Genomic DNA, 22,002 nt, shown 5'->3' with positions numbered 1-22,002 from the left:
TGCATATGTTTGTAAAAATAAAATGTTATCGAGGTTTGAATGTCAGTTTTGCACCTACTCACCCCATTTTACGGTACCGTAAAACGAGGTGACTTTAGGAAATTTTGGGGATACTTTGATAGTTTTAAAACTGCCACTAAATTATCATTATTCATTATTTTCTCGAACTGTTCGTGTAACAAGTTAGATTATTATACATACTTGTTTACCTACTACTAAAAAATCCGAATAAAAATATGTAACGGCTGAAAAACTGAAATATCGAAGTCGCCCCTGCATTTGAAAGTCACCCCGGTTTACGGTATGGAAAGTTTCATAGTAAAGCGCCGGAGCGCGCCGGCTGACGTTGATCAGTCTGTCAAATGTGGTTGGTGCAACTGGCCCTTAAGATCGGTTTTCCTAGGATAGCGGTGCCGTCATATAGCGGCCGTCTCCGTACTAAATAATACGGCTAAATATGGATGTCGTAGTATTTGTATGGAGACGACCGCTATATGACGGCACCGCTTTCGGAGGAAACCAAAGCTTTAGAGACAAAGACTGATTTGATGATGCCTGACTGACCCCGTGATGAACCGGAAATGATAAGAGTAAAATGAACAGCCTGATTAAGAATTAAATCAATCCACTCGAAAGTAAAATCTGTATTTTCAAACTGAATAAAGGCCTAATAACAACTTGAAAGAATTTTGTAACGTTTATCGCATTTTTACATCAGTAAGGACAGCCAATCAAACCATATTTGATTCGTCGCAGTATGGACAGGTCGCTTTGCCATTTCTTGCCATTTTGTACTCGCGCCTGAGGTCGTGTTTGCGAGTTGTGTAGAACCGGGACCTGAAAGTATAAGGAAGCTCTGTTTTATAAGTATTTACTGTGTAATTGCGTCTATCCACCTTAACTTTTTTTCGTGGCTTCCATCAACCTCCATGGCGACCTGACATATACCAACTGACGGACTGGCTGACTGACATACATTTTGGAACTACGGACATTTAAATTCAAAATTAGACATGACAGGACGACCTTAGGCGACAGGACAAAATAACATCAGTTCACGACGGACGGCCACCGAGACAAGACTAGACTGTTCACTTTTCTATCCACTTGCATTCGTAATATTTTTGTGATGCGCCTGTTAGCAAACCTTAATAAATACCTACCTGATGATTAAGATCATGTGCAAAAGACTGTCAACAAGCTTTTTCGTCGGTTCTAACTTTTGCGTTTGTACGGTCACGCTCCGTGATTGTTACGCCATTTAGGGGTCTAGCTAAATTGGACATACCATGCATAGCGTAAGTATGAAACAACCAACTTAGCTAGGACCTTAAATGGCGGAACAATCCCGTGTGGTGACTGTACTCATGCTCCACTTAAAGGCAGTCGGTACAGCAGAAGGAGCGAAGCTCTTCCTTTCTGACTGTGTCCGAGCGAAATAGGTACATACACATACAAGAGTTCTTCACATATACTAAATACGAGAGTTCTTGCCTTATGCCGTCTTCCCAGCCAAACATTTTTATATGCCGATCTTATCCACATTGACCTTAGAGTTATAAAAATACCTAAGGTTATAAAATAAACGAAATATTAGGTAATTTAGGTACTTACGAAATAGGTGGTCCTATAATCACGATAGGTTCCATGTCTTCTGTGGAATCCGCTGGGATGTTGGCTTTTCTCCAGAAAGTCTTCATGCCATGCCTATCGCGGTCAGCCTGATCATCACTGTCATGCCCGGACTCCCCGCTATCCATCCGGGTCGGGGTTATCCACCTACTCGTTCTCCAAGACTGTTCATTAAAACCCTGCTCATTCGACCCATATCTCATCAAGGCTCCCTCTTCTCCTGAACCACTACCCACATCATTATTCGGGATCAGCATCATTCCTCTGGCTCCGCCTTTCAATGGTTTAACAATCACAGGTTTTCTTACCCAATCTCGTTCTCCTGAACCATCCATCATCCAGCCCTTATCCATCATCCAGCCCTTATCCATCATCCAGCCCTTATCCATCATCCAGCCCTTATCCATCATCCTGCCCTTATCCATCATCCAGCCCTTATTTATACCTGTGTAACCTTCCTTCAAAGGTTTAACCGATACTGTAGATACATCACTACCTGCTCTAAAAGTCCAACCAAATTTACCGTCAGTATCGCCGTCGATTTTTCCGATCCTATTGAAATATTTAACTGACACTGCAGGTTTTTTAACGGTCCACTCGTCCATCCGGGGGTTCATCACGTGTGTTCTTATTACCTTTGTGACAGGAGTTTTTGACGAAATACCGCCATCGAGAGTTGTTACTTTCGGCATGATGACTGGTGCATCCATTTTTGCTCCGCCCCATCGGTCGGTCCCCACACTATGGCGGATACGATAGGAAGAACGAGAAGGGTTTCCACTCTTAACCGAGGGAAGAGGGTCATCAAGCAGAGACAAGAATGGACGTATTATGGGGGTTATAGTGCAGTCGCCGATCGCTAGGAAGGCGGCTAACACGAAGAAACACAGCATATTGTTGTTGGAGAATCCCATGTCTGAAAACATGAATGAATATCGGCTAAAATGTTTTGCATAGAGAATGCGGAAATCAGAATTCCCTAACTACTCGTATTTCCCTGATGATACAACAATGGTGGGCACGTGCAAACTTAATTGAGATAGAGATACAGGGTCCATGCCGCAGGCGGATTTGTTGGACAGGGTAGTCTTTTTGTAATTGTTTTTTTTTTAATGTAAGTGCTTTTATATAATCATCTTATATCTCATTCACTCACTGCAAAGCCATTTAGAAGTATCGCAAGGTTCACTTACTTAATTAATTTTATATCACAAAACAGAAAAATGTAATGAAAAAATAATTATTAATTTGCTATTATTGCATGTTCGAAAACTCACCTGCAGTTGCTTAAGCAACTCACGAAATACATTATAATTACTAACGAACCCAGCTTATAAAGCTATACTAATCACATTATTCCGTAGTACGTACTAAATTAGTTGACAAAGTAAGTTATGCCTGCGCGGCGACACGCCACACAAGTTATTACTGTACAATGATGATAGTTAAAGTTCTGACCACACGCAAAGATAAGTTTGTAAGGTGAGCTAATTGCTCATATGTAGTTAGATTCACTACTTTGAATGCGATCACGATAAAGTTCTATGCGAGAAAAATTAGCGTAACTTTTTAAGAAGAACTGCCTATCCAATTGTATTCGGTAGATTAGTAAAACCAAGTTTAACTCGTATAGAATCTGTTCAGAAAGAGAAAAGAGTCTTGGAATGTATTGGGCCCCATACATTCCACGACTCTTCTCTTTCCGCGCAGACTCTAAGAGCGTTTCTTAAAGTCTATATACCTACTTACTGTACACCAAATTAACTGTTCATTGGCCTAGGAATGATCAGTAGCCCTAGGGTCAGCCGAGGCGGTCGGAACCGCAGATATCTCGTTTTTGAATTTTAATATATACACAATATTAAAATTCTGCACAAATGCAAATTCTGATTAATCGGTCTTTGGCGTTTAACCTACGGTGCGGATATATCGGTCATTGGCGTCCAAAAGGTTAAAGGTGTGTGCAGTAGGGCTAAGATGGCCGGCTCTTTATCATTTGTCACCATGGCTGTCACGTTCTAACAAATATGTAAGTGCGAAAGTGACGTATAGCATGACAAGTGATAAAAATGCGGCCATGATACGCTGCCTGGACCCTTGAAATGACAAATAAAAGTACGGGAGTAGAAAAAATATAGGTATAAAGCAGGGATGTTGCGGATGCAGATTTTTTGACATCCGCGGATGCGGATGCGGATGCGGATATTTAAAGGCTCACATCCGCGGATGCGGATGCGGATGCGGATGTCAAGATTAGGTACTTAGAAAACGTCAAATATTACATGTTTAGTATTTTTTTATTTAGAAAAAACGAAACTTTAGTATTTGAGCAAGAATATAGGTGCGTTATATTTAATAAACAGTAATTTGGCCGACTTTTCTGGATCTAGACGATTTCGTTATAGGTAATGACGAAATTACCTGGCACTTACGCCGCCGCTAAGACATTCCTGTACAGACTTGTTTGACATCCGCATCCGCATAAGCTCCGCATCGATTTTATGCGGATGCGGATGCAGATGCGGATGTTGAAAATAATGCGGAAGTTCCGCGGTTGCGGATGCGGATGTTCGCAACATCCCTGGTATAAAGCAATTAATGCATAGCAACTATGTAGGTATCGCAAGGTGACGAATCAAACCAGACGTCATGTTACTTACATGTAAATAATTGATTATTATTGGTTTCCCGTTTAGTAAACATAAGATCATTAGCATTACCTGTGTCTAAACCTATTTCATGCTTGTGCTGATGACTATTTATACTAATAAGCTAGCTACTTGAAAAAAAACTAGGTACTTACATAATTATAAATATTACATTTCTTATATAACTTAGCATGCCTCAGGTTTTGTCACTTAACCCTTCGTATGTATAAGCACTGATCAGTTTGAACGAATTTAAGGTGGTTCGACTAGGTTACTCAAAGCTTAACTCTCGCTAGATGGCGCCACTTTCGCAAAATTTCAGGTTTTATTTTTTTGTGGAATGGTCTTGGTATTTGTATACTTAAAAGTATGTTTAGCATAATCTTTAAGTAAATATTGAACTATTAAAATAAACATTGAATACTTCATTGTGTAAAAACCACCCTTTAAAGTCGACGGAGTGTTGCTGACACGCTTTTTCCTATTGTATTAAACAATGGATTTAAATTCGTGCGCACTGATCAGTGCTTAGACATACGAAGGGTTAATAACAAGTGACAGTGTCGGTGGTGGATCTCAGCTAAAATATCATTTAACATAGGTCACGTTAGAACGGTCCGGGTGCAGGCTGAGGGGTACGACGCTTCTTTTTATATAGAAAGCCTCGGTGATCTCTGATCACGTGATGCTTTCCATAGAAAACAAAGCGTCTATCGCCACGCTAGATGGAGCTGACCCAGCAATTCAGAGCCTACCGCGAAACACGAAAATCGAAATGTCGTTATCTGCCTATCTATCGCACTTGCATATTCGAACGATGAAGGCACAAGGCAGATAAATAATTTTCGTGTTTCCCGGTAGGCTCTCAGATTAAGAGATAAGTACACGTCTCTCTAATTTAACTTGTTCACTACATAGTATAAAACAAAGTCGCTTCCCGCTGTCTGTCTGTCCCTATCTATGCTTAGATCTTTAAAACTACGCAACGGATTTTGATGCGGTTTTTTTTAATAGATAGAGTGCAGGGCAGGTTTATGTATAATTTGTTAACTCGTGCGAAACCGGGGCGGGTCGCTAGTATCTGATAATGATAAGGTTCCTGACCGAATGATTAGTCATCATTTTGTGTTTTTAGAACGCTTTATTTCTGCTCTATAGATACAGCACCACCCAGGTTTAAACCCACGATTATTTAACCACACATGAGTACCTACTCGAGTGGGTATATTTTACTGTTACAAGGAAAGGTGAGAGAAATAACACTCATATTAAATCACACAGTTAATAGTTTATTCTAAAAGAAAGTAGATTAAATCTAAACATTTATGGGTACCACTAAATCAGTCTATCTTTACAAGTTCAATATATTAAGGTATAATATACTCTTTTCATAAATAAATCTTTTATTTTTGACCCGATTTCTAAAGAGAGGAAAGGTTAGGATAGTACACTGTATTAAGAAGGAAAAGGATAGAGGAAGTTATATTTATAAACATCGGGTCGAACTAGTGCTAGTATATACTTTAACCTACTGAAATTTTGGTGCGTTGCGTATCTTGTATTGAACAATATCTGTACAATTTTGAAAGTAGCGCTTTACAAGAGGGGCATTAAAATAAGTAGATACTACGCGATCTGATTCCAAGGAAAATAACATCATTTTCTCTAATATTTAGGTAATGATAATGATATTAGTTATTTATTCTGTACCTAATTATTGGGTGACCATACTTCGTGATATTTTTGGATATGTCCGTATTTATCAAATGTCTGATTATTCTAAACTTAATTTTAGCCAAGATATAGCAAGAGCGATCTTTAAAAACATTTTTACGTCACAAGTAGTGGCACTAGGGACGCTAAATTTTGATTGCCTTAAATGGTAGACCCAAGTTAGAAATATAGTTACATGCCCTAACGCTAGTAAAAGCAATAAGTTTATACGTTTGCTAAAATTATTAGGAAATTTGGGCAAGATATGGCTCAAACCTAAATCATTTTCATTGCCACAACTGCAACAACAGAAATTTCCTATTATTCAAAACAAGGTAAGCAACACTAAGAACATAATCACGAAGATATTTGGTTAAGTACATACATTTTTACTGTTCGTCTTACATACTTAAATATTGTGCCGTTCTCAACCAAAAGGGGTACTTATTGTCGGTTGTCAATAAGGCGCTATTTCCGTAAAGTTTCAATTTGAAATCAACTTTATAGACAACCGACAATATTAACCTTTAGTTGAAAACGTCACGGATATTAACTATAGTAATCGATTAACGATTTAATCGTATTATAATCGGGAAAACGAAGGTTATATATTATTAGTATTATCTAGGTTTACGTCTACATTGCACACGACATTAATGTACTAATAGGTATGTACAAAATGTAACAAACATAATTTAAAAAATATGCTTCTATAAACGTATGTCCAGACCAGTGCGTTTTCATGTTAAACTTGCATCCTCAAATACCACATACCATAAGGCTGCCTCCTCTGAGGCGGAAAAGAGAGGAGACGAGGAGAGCATTGGTTGAACTCTAACGGAGATGAGAAGACAACCAATGCTATTGGTTGATTCTCGCACGCCTCTCATTTCCGCGTCAGTGGAAAGGCAGACTAACGCCAGTTATACACTTCGCCCTATTTGCGTAAACACGGCTTTGCATTAACTTTGTTTTTACAAGTATATTTCGGCAAAAGGGTTCGCCCTTTACTTTAATTACTTTAAAAGTATGTGTTGTCTCGGCAATCGATATGAAATGGCAAAGACGAATCGAAAGCCGAAGCGGCGAGTTAAAGAGGAAAAGGTACTGATTTGACATAATGTATTATTAATATACTGACTTAGGTCGTAAAATAACTTGTTAGGCTCATTAGTACAGTTGGCAGCATAAGTAGTGCAAGGTTTTGAGTGATGTGCACAGTTGCACACTAGACTTACGAGCTCTTTTGATGCTTACAGAGAATAAGTCCCAATATATTCCAATATTATGGACATAAAATTCTGGATGAATATTCTTCACTAAATACGGAAAAACCTTGTGAACCCGTGATTATGAGTAAACATAATTTAAAATTTACCGATTTTTTTCAGGCCCAAGCTTTGTTAAAGAGACCAAGAACTGTACATACCACATACATTCGCCTGACCTATTGTTGCTGGAAACCGTACCAACACAATATTAGTCACACGTGAAAAAACATTACACGATTGACGAATACACGCGCAACATCACACGACACAGAAATCGTACACATATAAAACGAAAATAATGTGCTTATGTGATCTGCAATACAATTTTTATCACAACTTATCGTTGCGATTTCTCAACCGATAAAGACGTGTTAGAATGAGACACGTGTATTGTTGTCTTATTTTAACCATAGCTGCGTCACTATCAGTTGTACAAATTGTTATGCATGATTTTTCAGCTTTTTGTTATATACTTACGTAATTTCAAATATCTACATCTTAATATTACCTTAGCAATTTATACATAGTTCAAACAGTGTCAGATTATGCCGAAATAAATAAAGGAAAAATACACGCATGCTTATTTTACATAAAATTTTATATGTTGCCAATAATTTGTTCGATTCAATGAGATCAAGAGTAGTATAGTAGTATAGTCTGTTCTATAAGGTTTCGTAAATAAAACACTTGACTCTGTCATTCGACCATTGAGCCTATTGTATCTATGTTATTACAGATGTAGTGCATAATTGTTTTCCATCGTATTTTCTTGGAAATGTTCGTATTTGTCATGCTACTTCAGTCAACCTCAGTGCTTTTTGTAACGAGACTGGCTGAAATAGCAAGACACGTTCGTGCGTATGCACTACATCTGTATATCATTGGCTGAATGAGTGTGGTATTTTTAAGAACCTGATAGGACAGACTATTAATATATTTTTTAGACATTATATAGGTAATTCCTTATTAGGAAAAGTGCACATATAAATACAATATACAAGTATAGGTTTGGTTAGCTTCGTTACAAAGGCCGTTTCTCATCAACAATCATTTATAGCGACAAGTATCCTTACCACGAGTTCGACACCGACATATTCGCTAGCGACTGCGTAAACTAACTCACAATGCATCTCCCTCGCACTGACATTGGTGCGAGATGCACTGCGTTTGAGTTGTCGCAGTCGCTAGAGTATAAATAAGGCCGCGTAATACTCATGGTGAGGGTACTGAGGGTAAAGTTCGCTGTTTTACCACACTGACATTGTCATCTGACAGTGTCAAACTACCTGGGGCAAGTTTCTCAAAAGCTTGTAACTTGTAATACAAGTGGAAGTCCCTTTCTAACAAAAGCTGTTAAAAAGTGACATCCGCTTGTATTACAAGTTACAAGCTTTTGAGAAACAAACCCCTTGACGCATGATGAGGAATAAACCTCAAGTTTGTATTGAAACAACCTCCCCTATGAGAACTTACAGCTAATTTACCTTACTTAACTGTATTCCGGAAACTTTACCATGTACCTACCACTTAGTTCCAAAGTCAAACGCCCAGTACGGATACGATAGTCATATTTGTCTACGTGACAGCGTGATAAAGACACAGTCCGTCTCTTTCATTCGCGCATAAAGTGACACTTAGGTAATTGTGACGTATCACAGGTAAAAGGTACTTTATGGCGGTCGGCTCTTACGCTATTATTAACAGAGCTCCAATATGAATGCGGTGCTAAGCGACGTAATCGCCGACTACCATAAGGTACCTTTACCCATGGAGTGTCACATTTGATCACGTAGACAATGACATAATTCGCCTGCTTATAGGTTTATTTAACTGTATCGTTGTCGGTACATTAGGTACGGTCACAAGTAGTTGATATGGCAATATGTTTATACAATAACAATAAGTCAAGTCGTTTTGGTTGCAAAATACAACTTTATGCAAATATTAGGATATAAACAAATATTTTATATCTATTACTATTTCAAAGTCTGAATTATAGTTTGTATTACTAAATGTTTAAAGTAGAATGAAACTATCTTGTAAAACTCTTTAGTTACTAGTCAAAAGATAATTGGGTTATTTGGAAATGTACTTTCAAAGTATTGTTAGTACTTAAATATGTCATTTGTATGCCAGTATTATATGTCTACCTCGTGTACACAGACATAGAACAAGTTAAAAAAACACGCTGAAACAGAAAAAAATTAATAGTTAAAAAACTAAAACTCTTCGAAAACAGGTGTAACATGACCGAAAATCCACTTTTCACGCTAAAACTTTCAGAAACCAGAGTAAATTATTCGAAAACTATTTCTTTGTGCATTCTTCATTAAGATGTTAATAAAGTAACCGGTCGGGAATGTATTAACCCATTCAGGTTTGAACCCATTAAAAAGGTTTACCAATAACCCATTGGATGGGTTCCTTGATATTGATTGGGTCAACATATTACCAATCGATTGGGGCAAATTTGTATCTTGTAATACATTTAGCACCATGAAGACATACATAAATATTAACCTGGCGATCAATAACAGTCAGAAACACAGTAAAGATTAATAAATACACATTGTATTTTAACGCGTCTTATACGCAGTATAAGTGTAAACTTAAAAGATTCACGTTTTCAGTTCATAATAACAGTTAAACTTCTTCTTAAGGAAATCGACTCTTAAGCAAATTCTTTTAAGTTTTCCCAACGCGAACTAAACTAGAAAATAATAAATTATAGTATATTATATAAACACTATATTAGAATGTCTAAAACATATGTACATGATAGTAAAGTACTTTTAGTAAAATGCAATAGAAACAGTCCAGCTTCCGTACTCTAAATTAACTAGATGTGTATCTAAAAATAAAATTATAATAATAAATTATAACGTCGGTATTATCCTTTTATATTGTCAACCATAGCATAAATAGTCAGTAGAAAATATATCCACACAAAAGTAGTTAGGATCCATTTTGACACTGTTTTGTTGGTGCAGTCAGCATCAAATAGATAGTGACGTCCTAAGTGTCCAATATTCATTTTATGCTGTCTGTACAAAGCAGTTGGTAGCCTGGGTAGAATGAAAATGTGTATGACTATCCCATTCTAACAGCTAACCTATGCTATTCAAGTTGACAACATACCAAATCCACTTTAGTACAATTTGGACTGTTGGAGTCTATGATCCGGTGCTAAGTCTGCGACGACCTTTATACCTAGTGCTCACAGCTGCTTGCAGTTCTGTAAAAGGAACAGACAGCTAGCTAGAGTGAAAAAAAATAGCTATAACAATCTCAATCTAGTAGATAGCTGCCTTTCGCTCGACAGCCGAGGCCCTACCGCGAACGCGAAGATGGAATAAGCAAGAGTGATAGAGAGGCAGATAACGAAATTTCGATTATCTTTTTTCGCGGTAGGCCCTCTGACACGTGAGTACTAGGCCTTAGACCGTCATGTTTTACTTGAAACTATAGACTCCAAATCAACATCAAAGACTAACACCGACACATTGTCTATGGACATCATATTGTCTGTGGCACTACGATTCGCACTTCACTAACACAGTCTGACTTCGCACTTTGTCTATAGTGAGCCACAGACTAGTAGTGACTAGTCTGCGGTCTGTGCAGATTGACACTCCGCCGCTATAACATTTATTTAGTCTGTGGTACTTTAGTACAGTTTATCTGAGCGACGTGTGTAGGTTGAGCACGCTCTGCCGCTCTCGGTGTGACGGGGACTTGGAGAACACGTTCCAGAAACGCAGCGTTTCGTCGCCGGCGCCGGTGACGATCGCCTCGCCGTCGGGCGATAGGGCCAGGTAGAGGACGCGGTACGAGTGACCGGTTAATTTTGCCACCTGGAAGTGAAATTAATGATTTTAGAATTTATCTAGTCAGGTCAATACTTATAGGCCTTATAGTGCTATACTTACAGAAGATTGTCTGGCATAATTTTGACATTCTACTAAGATAGCCTGTCTTCTCATTATAGGAGCTTATTGGTTAATTTTTGGCAAAATAGTCCCAAGAGTTGGAGCAGGCTTGATTTTTACTAAAGGCCAGGACAATGATATAAAGATGATATAATATTCTAAAGTAGGGATAACTAAAATATGTGATTGATTACCTGTGTGAGCGAAGGGTACTTCCACACCAATATCTGGTTCTGCGAGTAACCGTGCGTAGACACCAGCTCGCTCGAGTGCTTCGACCACGCTAGGTTGCAGACTTGTGAACCTGTGAACATAGACAACACTAAAATTAATATATTTTGGAAGTATGTATATGGTGTCTTTATCATTTCGATGGATTACTATTACCACTCGAGTGTTCCAAATTTAATTGCGCCTTATTTTCCGTTTATTTGTAGGATTTAAATCCCACGACAAAGAAAGTGGAAACTCTACTGCCATTTTGACTTACGCGCGGAATTTTCGCAATAAGTATGGAGCGGGCATGATCTAATCTTAACCAGTTGTGAACCCGGCATGTCGTCACCACCATAAGCTGATGATCAAGCCACCGATGCCACAGACAGCAACAACGTTAGTATAGTTTTTCAATAACATCTCGCAGACTATAAAGAGAGAATAGGCGTGTATTCTGTGCACCCACCCGTGTCGACGTACTGCATGGGCTGTCCGGTGAGCGTGTTCCAGAAGCGGATGCAGCGGTCGGCGGTGCCGCCGCCGGACGCGAGCAGCCCGTGCTGGTGCGGCGACCACGCGATGGCCTTCACCGCGGCCACGTGCGACGAGTACGTTTGTACCGGTGTCGACGAATGCTGGGAAACAAATAGGATTCGGTTAGAAACATTGTAAACACTTCGTAATGCAGGACCTACGCACAAAACGATTTGTCTCGTCTTTTTTGGTAAGGACGGCTAAGTGTAAGGCCTGAGTGGACGCTCGAGTTGGGCGTGCAGCGGGGCGGGGCGTGCGGCATGTTAAACAAATGCAAACGTATAGGAGCCGCCTTAGTGCACGCTGCTCTAATTACTCCTGACCCCGACGCCACGCTGCACGCCCCGCCGAACGCTCTGCTTCGAGCGTCCACTCAGGCCTTATACTTACACTAAGGAATGGAATGCGCTCCCGTCATCTATATTCCCTGAGAAATATGACCTCGGTCTCTTAAAGCAAGAGTGAATAGGCTATTACTGAACCGGTGAGCTCCATCTTAGGCTCTGTCTTCACATCATCGCGAATGCTATTGGTCATTGGTTTCTTTTGATCATAGAATGCTGTAAGGATATCCAAAATACTCCCGTAATATTAAAATGATTCCATTATTTTAAGTTATTGCAAATTAAATCTCCTATTCCCCTATACATATACTAGCTAAACAATAACTCTTGGTGTAAAATGCGATTATAAAGTATGTAAATGACCACAACTATAAAATTACTAATTTATTTATCATAACATTTAACGTGCATTCAAGGTCTTCGTTTTATTATCATTTAATTTAGACCATTGCGGTAAACCTGTGTACCATTCTATATCAAAATGACGTATCACTAGACCACATTTACATGGTTTATCTTAAATAAAATAAAAAAATGTTGCATTACATAACTATGGTTAGCTACCAACGCCGTAGTTGTTGGTTAAAGATTTGGCTGCATGAAACTTATTTCAGGTTTAAGAATCTTTATTTTTCAAGAAGATATAACAAAACTTCACTTAAATGAGAAAAAAAATTACATAAAAATGTTAGTAAGTTATGCATGCATTATATTGTTACTATACCTGTATAAATAGGTTTTTTAAAAGATTAGCAACGCGAATGCGACACCTCTGGAGTTGCGGGCGCTCACAAAGTAAGGCAGCCGATTACTAACAGGGGGGTTGCAAGATGGAGTGTTATTATTTGTATGTATTATGTTAAGTAATTAGTAACTATTTGCTCACTCACCAGTGACCAGATGAGTAGTTTATTGTCGTTGCCCCCCGACGCCAGCGAGAGACCGTCGGGAGACCATTTCAACCCGCACACCTCCTGCCGGTGGCCTTGAAGCACCCGAACCGCTGTGTTGACTTCTGGAACATCACAATAGCTCTATATAGTCTAAACAAGGCTTAAGAAAAGAAGATGAAAAGGGCTTATACTATACACAACCAACAGTGAGATAGAGACAGATAGATATTAACTTAAAATCTAAATAAATTAACTTAAAATGTTGTACTTACGCGGAGTCCTCGTATCCCGTTGCCTGATGTACCGATCCCTAGAACCCGAACTGAGCACGTCACCGTTCCACGCCAGCGCACCGACCCTCGCCGAATGCCCGTGCAATTTTGATACCTGCGTCGTAATAATAAAGTTGTTAATCGATTGTAGAAAACTATGTCACGTGCATATTTCATCTGTTTAGAACTTTCAATGGAAATTAGATCAAGTTAGCTTTAATAAAGCGAGCAAAGCGACAAATTTAATAAAGTTTAACGCGACGAATCGCGGTATCACCTTTTAAACTAAAACTTAAATCCTTCCAACGATTTAACATTAAAATGCACACTTATTACTGCTGAAATGATCAGTTACATTTCCCTGTGGACTCAATTCTCTGATCATGATTTTAGGGAAACCCAATACGTATTATTATTAGTAATTACAACAATAAAACTAAATTTCACACACATTTTTTTCCTCGTTACTGCAAAGCGAGAAACGCAATTTATCAAGGGATGATGAGCTTATCTATAGCCTGACCAGTAATATATGATAATTGTCAAGAGGGCGCTGTTATTCTCATGTATAGGGTGACAATTCAGTGTAGTATGAAAAAATTAGTTCCAGTGAAATTCCGCAACATGGCGCACCCTCAATAGATCCTGGTTCACCTTTAAACAATTAGGCTACACTACATAATATTAGGAGTTATCTGCCATATCAGTTACAGCCACATGTTTTAGCTCTAATTGGGTAATTCAGATAACATTTGAGTATAATCTATTTTGCTTTAATCTGGATTAGATATAGTAGCTTCATATAACCGTACCTCCTTGTTAACTGCCACATCCCATACGCTAATATGTCCCTTCTGTGTACCCACGGCGACGATGCTGCCTCGCTCACTCCAAGATACTGACGTGACCGCGTTGCCTTCTGACGACAAGTCACAAAGCCTGGTCACCTGCAAGGGAAATGAGATGATGTTAACACAAGTTGAGCACAAATTTCAATATTTCTTCGAGGGAAGATTGCTAGTGCCACCCCACACTAGCGTCACTGCACAGTTGCGTCAACGTTGCGTCGAGCAGCAGCCATAGAGTTGACTAGACGCCGACGTTCAAGACGCTAGTGTGGGATAGCCCTTAAGCCCAGTGCACAGCAAAAGATAAGTGAATCTTAATTGCGAAGAAATAGCTTTTTACTCTACCGACGTAGGGCACGTTTTTCGTGGACCAGTCGACCAGGTTCAGGTAGAAGTCTTGCAGCTGGTGCGTCCATCACTTGAACGGTATCCGTGATATCTTGTACACAGTGGACTAACCTGGCTGGTGCAAGCGTTCCACAGATAGACGCAGCTCCCCAGGCCGACGCTGAGCACATTCTGCGCGGACCAGTCGACCAGGTTCAGGTAGAAGTCATCTTGCAGTTCTGGCGCGTCGAGAACTTTGAACGGTATCCGTGAGATCTTGCGCATGGTCTTCCTTGGCGCCCATAGTAGCTTTTGTGAGGGCGTGGATATGGCGGAGAGGTTGTGTGGCGGCGTGTTTATTGTGTCCTGTGAAAGAAGGTTATGGGTTAGTATATATTTCAAACGGCCATTATATTTTTGACACCAATAGAAAGCGTAAAGTATAAGTGGCTTTTGTTAAGAAACAATTTATGTAAAATATGTCTTGTATGTCATCACAACTTAACCAGGATTCCTACAAAGGTAACGTTAAATGCAAAATGTTGTTTTTATAAAAAATAGTCCATACAACGATGAATTTGCAATCGAATAAAAGCCCATAGCTGTATAACGTAATAATGCAACGTCACGTTCATTTTAATAAATTCATTGACCAAAATAAAATCGTTAAGTCTAATTAAGGCAATTCAAACGACGGACGTAGAAAAAGTAGCAAGAAAAATGAGTCCATTTGTCTAAAGCGTTGGCAACATTAGAACAGACAGTGTGGAAGTAACGGATGGCTGTGGCTCCATTAGGCTTTGGTGTGTAATTTACAGAATGGCCAAGTGCGAGACGTTACTTGCTAGAGAAAACCGCATGTACTTAGGTAGAGATTTGTTCACAAGAGAGCTGAACCCCGCATGTAAATATGTACCTATATTGACATATGGAAAATGCGCCGCAAGATACATATAATCGACACTAACGGACACATACCCAGGGCTAACCGGTTAAACCGTGAACCCAGTGTCAAATTGTACTGGTAACCATGGTAACTACAGGTTTAACCAGTTAACCCCGGGTTAGTGAATAGTACAAGTAGCCCTAAGAAAACTTAACTAAGAAGTCTACAAAGTTTTCCAATAGCGACTAAGGAACCCAAAGTGCGAACAACAAATCGCATTGCTCCAAAAAAAGTAACGAGACAAAAAACATACTTATTGCACTACATCTTAAATGACAAGAGATTGAAACAAATGGGTATACAAAATACGCATCGTAATCACTGTAACCAATTGATATAATTTGTAGTTTAGAATCGTATAGTCTAATAATTATATGTTTCGTTTTAACTATGCAACCTGAAATCGTAATCTTGTCCGTCGTAATCCGGGTTTTGTGAAATTCTTGAAAAATAAGTTAATTTATAGAAGGACTGTCAACGACCGACACAAGTGACACGAGACGTACGCATTCGAGAACACATAAGACGAATGCGCGACAATGTCAACACACGATCACGTAATGCTTCACGTGTGAAGTGGTGAATAAAGGGCTTAATTACTTGTAAAGGCGGTAAGGTATACCACGGAATAGACACCGCTTTGCGTCGTAATCGTATGATAGTACCTAATGGTACCTTGTTCAATAAGCGCGATGTGGCCACTGGACAAATTGGTAAATAGTCAAATAGAAAAATTTTCGTAAACTAAAATAAAACGCAAGAAATCATATAAATAAAGTGTACCACGAACTTAACTTTTTAAGGTATCGTTTCCAATTAACCTTAATTGGTCATAAAAACGATGTTGAAAACCCAAATACTTCGCGTCTTTTAATCTTCTTAACCGTACGATATACAATACCCTTTTGAACCCCATATTAGGAGCACAGGGGCACATTTGAATGAAAAATTAGACACGCAAAAAATTGCCCCAAATATCCTCACATTGTATGTACAAGAGTCGCGACAGGTAATAATAAAGGGAACATTACGAGCCGTTTGCGAGGCCCACATGAGGCAAGCAGACCCCTGAAGCGTTACGAGTCCTTGAGAGGTTCAAAAACCCGGGATTCTTTTGTGCTGAGCTGAAAAAAATTGCAATAAAAGCCGACGCGTGGCTCGATTTGTCATCGATTTTTTTGAGTGACAATTAGTAATGTGTGGCGATTGGTTGAGGCACCTGCGGTTCCGGCTACCGATTGTTGAATAGACAATAAGATAATCGATCGAGACCGCGTGCCGAGTCGTGCTAATTGTGCTACGGATCGGCGAAGCACTAGCTGATGCAAGAACAAAAACGAGATACTAGAATATATTTGATGTCTAAAAGTTATCAACTAACGAATGAAATTAACACGTTCGTCGCTAGTGACTTATAACCTACAAGGTTTGCAATTTTTGTATAATAGAGGAAGGTTACAGTAGAGTAGATACGAATTTGTTAAGGTCACCACGTTTAGACCAATCTCCGTCGTTCTATTGTGTTTAATGTTAGGACATTTCTCTGAGGAAGCCACTGTGGCTAGCAAACATGCTACCCAATGAAGGGTTACGTCAGTCTTGAGCAAATAAGCACTAACCGCACCTTTCCTACGGAAAACACTGTCGGGAACTTGCAAGACGGTAGATAAATGTTAACCCTTCTTGCAAAGAAATTCGTACGTAATAAGGGATTGAGTTAGCTGGTCTATAACTATATTCAAGCTGCCGCTTTCATATCATTTGACACGTGCCTCAGGATCACTGGTACATAAGGATAAAGCCATATTAGTAGAAAACTTTGTGACGTCCAAATATTGGCAATCTCTTTAACGGTGTACAATATCTTGTTTTTCGTGTAAATCTCCTTTATCTGTGATATTTATTGGGCCGCGCTTAACTCGAACATTCATGTTTATGTCGACTTGTCACACTTACGTTTCCTTTTGTCGTAGGCGTTTCAACCCAATTCTTTAACCCTTTTTTAAGGCCCGAGCGCAACAGGGCATCTTTTGTACAATGTAACGTAACTACCAATATTTCTCACCCACGCCGCCGAATTCTATGTTATAATACTTGTAACATAATAAAAAGGTGGTCAAGGCAGAAACGGATATGAAGTGCAAAGGTACATAGAAACTGGGTTCTACGCTGAGCGGACTTCGTCGATTTTGATACGCTAACATTTCAGCCGACAGCAGATGATTAGAACAGATATAAAGGAAGGAGTGGGGTTCAACTTCCAGGACCGCATAATATGACAATCCCTAATCAAGGAGGTTTAGGCAACTTTAAAGGGGCGCCCACAGTTGTTCGGAACTGTCACCTTTTGCGTTTAACTGACAGGCTGATATCGTCCGGCGAACTGGTAATCTGTGGGCCCCTTAAGCTAGCTCTTTATCAAGACAAAATGTTTAGTAAGTTGCATTAAGGTAACTTCGATTACGAGGTAATTTTGATAAATGTAACTACGAGTAGCCTTTCTACACTGGCAACAGTGAGCAAGATGGTTTAGTAAGCGTTGCAGTGGTATACTCGTATGTGTTGCCAAAGTATGGAGTACTTCTGGCAACTTGAACCCGTGGTAACACAAGGTTGACCGTATAAGAGCGGAACCCTAAGAGGGATTATTAAGACACCACATATGGTCACAGGCGACCCACGTACCGTGGCGAGTTTAGCTTTATGAAGGTGTTATTTATCTAGATAGCCGCAGTTCACGGCCGTTGACGTAGACGGGATTGTACGTTTGGATTTGGGAGTCTCGCGTTGCAGCCGTGGACAAACTTATAACTTATAAGAAAAAGTATTAATTAAGATTTCAAATTAATTTCTGAGTTACCCGTGTTTTAAAACTTGTAACTTTTATGTTGTTTTTCTGTCCCGTCAGCCAGGCTGATCGAAACTAGAACTCATGTTTGAAGTGCCGTGACATGTGGAAACATATATCCCTGGTAAAAGGTTAAAGTCTAAAATACAGCGTTTAGCTTTAAGAAGACGTCATTTATCTAGATAGCGCGAGTTCACGGACTGGGTACGTTGACGCGACGGGATTGTGCACTTTTTGCATTCGCGAGAAACGCTCCGTTTGTCGGCGACCCATACAGCCGGGTACATACGGTTTATACAAAGTTAGTGCCGAATAAGAATACGGCGAGGTGATTAGGAATTTAGGATACCGAAAATCATGCGATTCGTATATAAATTTCGATGCCTACGCATACGATATAAATTCCAAATAGGAAAAAAAATAGTACCATTCGATTCCTTACATTTTAATTGTATTGTATTGTAGCTATAGCATCGAAACGGCTTCTAACGTTACATAGTGACGTCATGATGTATTGCCATTTTCTTAGAAGCGGTTCCCACCATCATTTGCGACTTTTCTATTTTATTTTTATTTATTTTTATTTTACTTTATTAGGTACACTAAACAGACATCGTACAATATCATGGGTAATAGAATTGTACATTATGGCTTAAATCTAGCACGAGATCCAAAACAAGTGTACACAGCATGTTTTACAATTTAGCGGAAATATTACAAACTAATTAACACCATATTATAGCTACAGTGAAAAATATCAGAGAAATTAACACCATATTATAGCTACAGTGAAAAATATCAGAGAAGAAAAAACTATCTAAACATTACAATATAACGAGTAACGAACTTTACATATAAAGACTATTAAACATCACAGATGAAACAAACTTAGAGGATTAAGGCAGATGTCATCAGTTTAGTGGGAGAAGAGGAGAAGAGGACGCCAGCCAAGCACTTCCTAAACCTAGCGATGTGAGGGTCAAAAATATCAATGCCCCTACCGCGATGATCACCGGCTGTTAAATCGTTATATTGGCGGCACATTCTTGTAATTGGATTATAGAATGAAGTGTTGTTTTTGTACACTCTAAGTGCGAAAAGTTTAGTGTTACGACCTCTAAATCTAGGTGTGTTAAAGGTAATGGATGATAATAGTGCAGCAGAGTCAATTTTTGAGTGTATAATTTTATATAAATTCAAAATGTCATACATCTTACGACGAGCTTCTAGTGTGGGGATATTGAACTTGATTAGTCGACTAGTATACGATCTGTATGTACGTCCCAGTTTAAATCTAAACGCAAGAACTTTCAAAAATTGCTTCTGTACCGCTTCTATAGCGGAGCTGTGTACAGAGTAATGCGGGGTCCATATAGGGGAACCATACTCCAGTACACTCCTCACCAGGCTGAAGAACAATACAAGCATACTATCTGGGTTCCTAAAGCCCTTGGTTGTTCTGCAGATAAAACCCAACAATTGCCTGCCCCTACTAGCTATATAATCATAGTGTGGACGAAAACTTAGTTGATCATCAAACAGTATTCCAAGATCCTTGACGACTGATTTCCTGTCGAGACTCTGTCCCGATAGCTCATAGTCATGAATGAGTTTACACTTCTTATTCGAGAATGAGATTATATGACATTTGCTAACATTATATTATATTATTTATTATATAACATTATATTATTGTATTGCTTTAAGACAATGGGTCCCATACAGACATTTGATCCTCAAAACAAACCTGGTCGATTAATACCTTTCATAAAAAAATTGTCAAATACCCTATTAGACAATAGTAAAGTCATAGGTATAGTTTGAAACTAGGTACATCCACGAATTTAACACTTCACATCCCGACTGTACATTTGGTGTGAAAATTATGGCTATAAAATTCGTCAACATGATGTCGTCTCTGACGGCAATAAACACTGTAAATGCATATACCTACAAGTCTGCAACATTAATCGTGCTGCTCTGAAACATGGACTTAACGTTCATGCGTTGATGAAAACTGAACCTTGTGACGATGTAGTAAGGTCGAAAAATGGTTATAGACGAGTATATTGTGGTTAAGATGGCAAGTGCAAAATTAATGTGCAAAGTTGTAATATAATTGCTATGTATGAATTAACGTGTCTCGGAAATGATGTGTTAACGCTAAAACAACAGAAATTTTAGTGCTCAACACATATTTGCTCAAAAATTCACGATATTTGAGGCATTATCTATGAAAAGGGACCTTATTGTCGATGGCGCTTATGCCGCACAACGTCGCGCGCCATTGATGTATTTATATCGGAGCATCGTTAATAATGACGTAACCGCCATCGACAATAAGGTCCCTTTTCATAAATAACGTCACATTTAAATATTTACATAGCTCTGCTGTTTAGTGTGCGAATAAGTTTTTTATACTACTATGTTAAGTTTTTTCTGCTTACCTAATGGTAAGTAGCACAGAACCCGTACCACGAGTCATTGACAGTGTCAAAACTGACATAAACGCTTTCGAGAACGTAATTTACTTTCTATACATCTTGCTTGTCCTAATATGCGAGTACGAGCGAGATGCATAGAAAGTAAATTACGTTCTCGATGGCGTTTATGTCAGTGTCAAACTGGTGGTAGTGGTACAGGTATTCTTGGAGAAGACGTCGTTACTATTTAAAAATAGGAATCTTTTTTAGGGTTCCGTACCCAAAGGGTAAAAACGGGACCCTATTACTAAGACTCCGCTGTCCGTCCGTCCGTCTGTCACCAGGCTGTATATCTCACGAACCGTGATAGCTAGACAGTTGAAATTTTCACAGATGATGTATTTCTGTTGCCGCTATAACAACAAAGACTAAAAACAGAATAAAATAAAGATTTAAGTGGGGCTCCCATACAACAAACGTGATTTTTGACCGAAGTTAAGCAACGTCGGGCGGGGTCAGTACTTGGATGGGTGACCGTTTTTTGCTTGTTTTGCTCTATTTTTTGTTGATGGTGCGGAACCCTCCGTGCGCGAGTCCGACTCGCACTTGGCCGGTTTTTTTATACATGCTGTGTTTCAACATGGAAATGTTTAAATAACACATTTAAAAGTTCCATAAGTCAGAATACTGCTTACAATTATCCCACTATGATATTATCGATCAAAGCTTACGACCAGTGGTAGAACGAGATCACTAAATCCATCTAGACCACCTAAAAAAACCTAAGCACCCACAACTTATGAATGACTAACGGAGACTTAAGATCGAAAGTGCATACATGCACGAACGTCTCTAAAACATCTCAAGTCTCATTAAATTACATATATCCTTATGACGTGTATTAACACTTAAAGTATCGATATACCAGGCGACGTATTCCCATAAACTTATAGAGCTAATAGCTGTAAAGACCCACTGAAACTAAGACCTCTAGTTCCTTGACAATTATGAGTATCCTTAGAGCTCGCTTATGCTGGTTTTATTCGAGCGTTCGAATCTTCAGGCATTTGGAACGAGAGTTCACGCCCCCTTATGTCAGCGACTCGGTGGCCTTGAGAAACAAATGAGCTGCCTCTCAGTTACGTAAGTCGCCTGCAG

At 39.1% G+C, this 22,002-nt stretch overlaps 1 protein-coding gene across 2 annotated transcripts in view; it reads right to left on the bottom strand.

The window, feature by feature from the left end:
- Positions 1-10,939: 10,939 nt before the first annotated feature.
- The window catches only part of LOC134661216 (fizzy-related protein homolog), a 77,070-nt gene continuing 66,007 nt past the window's right edge, over positions 10,940-22,002 (bottom strand). Inside the window, exons 4-10 of one of the 2 annotated variants that reach the window (XM_063517185.1) lie at positions 14,760-14,993; positions 14,265-14,399; positions 13,453-13,567; positions 13,178-13,302; positions 11,876-12,044; positions 11,388-11,497; positions 10,940-11,118 (exon numbers count right to left, since the gene is read on the bottom strand). In XM_063517185.1, the coding sequence (XP_063373255.1) occupies positions 10,942-11,118; positions 11,388-11,497; positions 11,876-12,044; positions 13,178-13,302; positions 13,453-13,567; positions 14,265-14,399; positions 14,760-14,993 (1,065 nt within the window). In that variant the 3' untranslated portion in view covers positions 10,940-10,941. The remainder of the gene's footprint in view (positions 11,119-11,387; positions 11,498-11,875; positions 12,045-13,177; positions 13,303-13,452; positions 13,568-14,264; positions 14,400-14,759; positions 14,994-22,002) is intronic. The other variant, XM_063517186.1, reaches the window with a different exon arrangement.

Source organism: Cydia amplana, chromosome Z (assembly GCF_948474715.1).
Source record: "Cydia amplana chromosome Z, ilCydAmpl1.1, whole genome shotgun sequence".
Classification (NCBI taxonomy): domain Eukaryota; kingdom Metazoa; phylum Arthropoda; class Insecta; order Lepidoptera; family Tortricidae; genus Cydia; species Cydia amplana.
The sequence above is the reverse complement of the archived record's forward strand: the minus strand, read 5'-3'. Positions and strand labels throughout refer to the sequence as shown.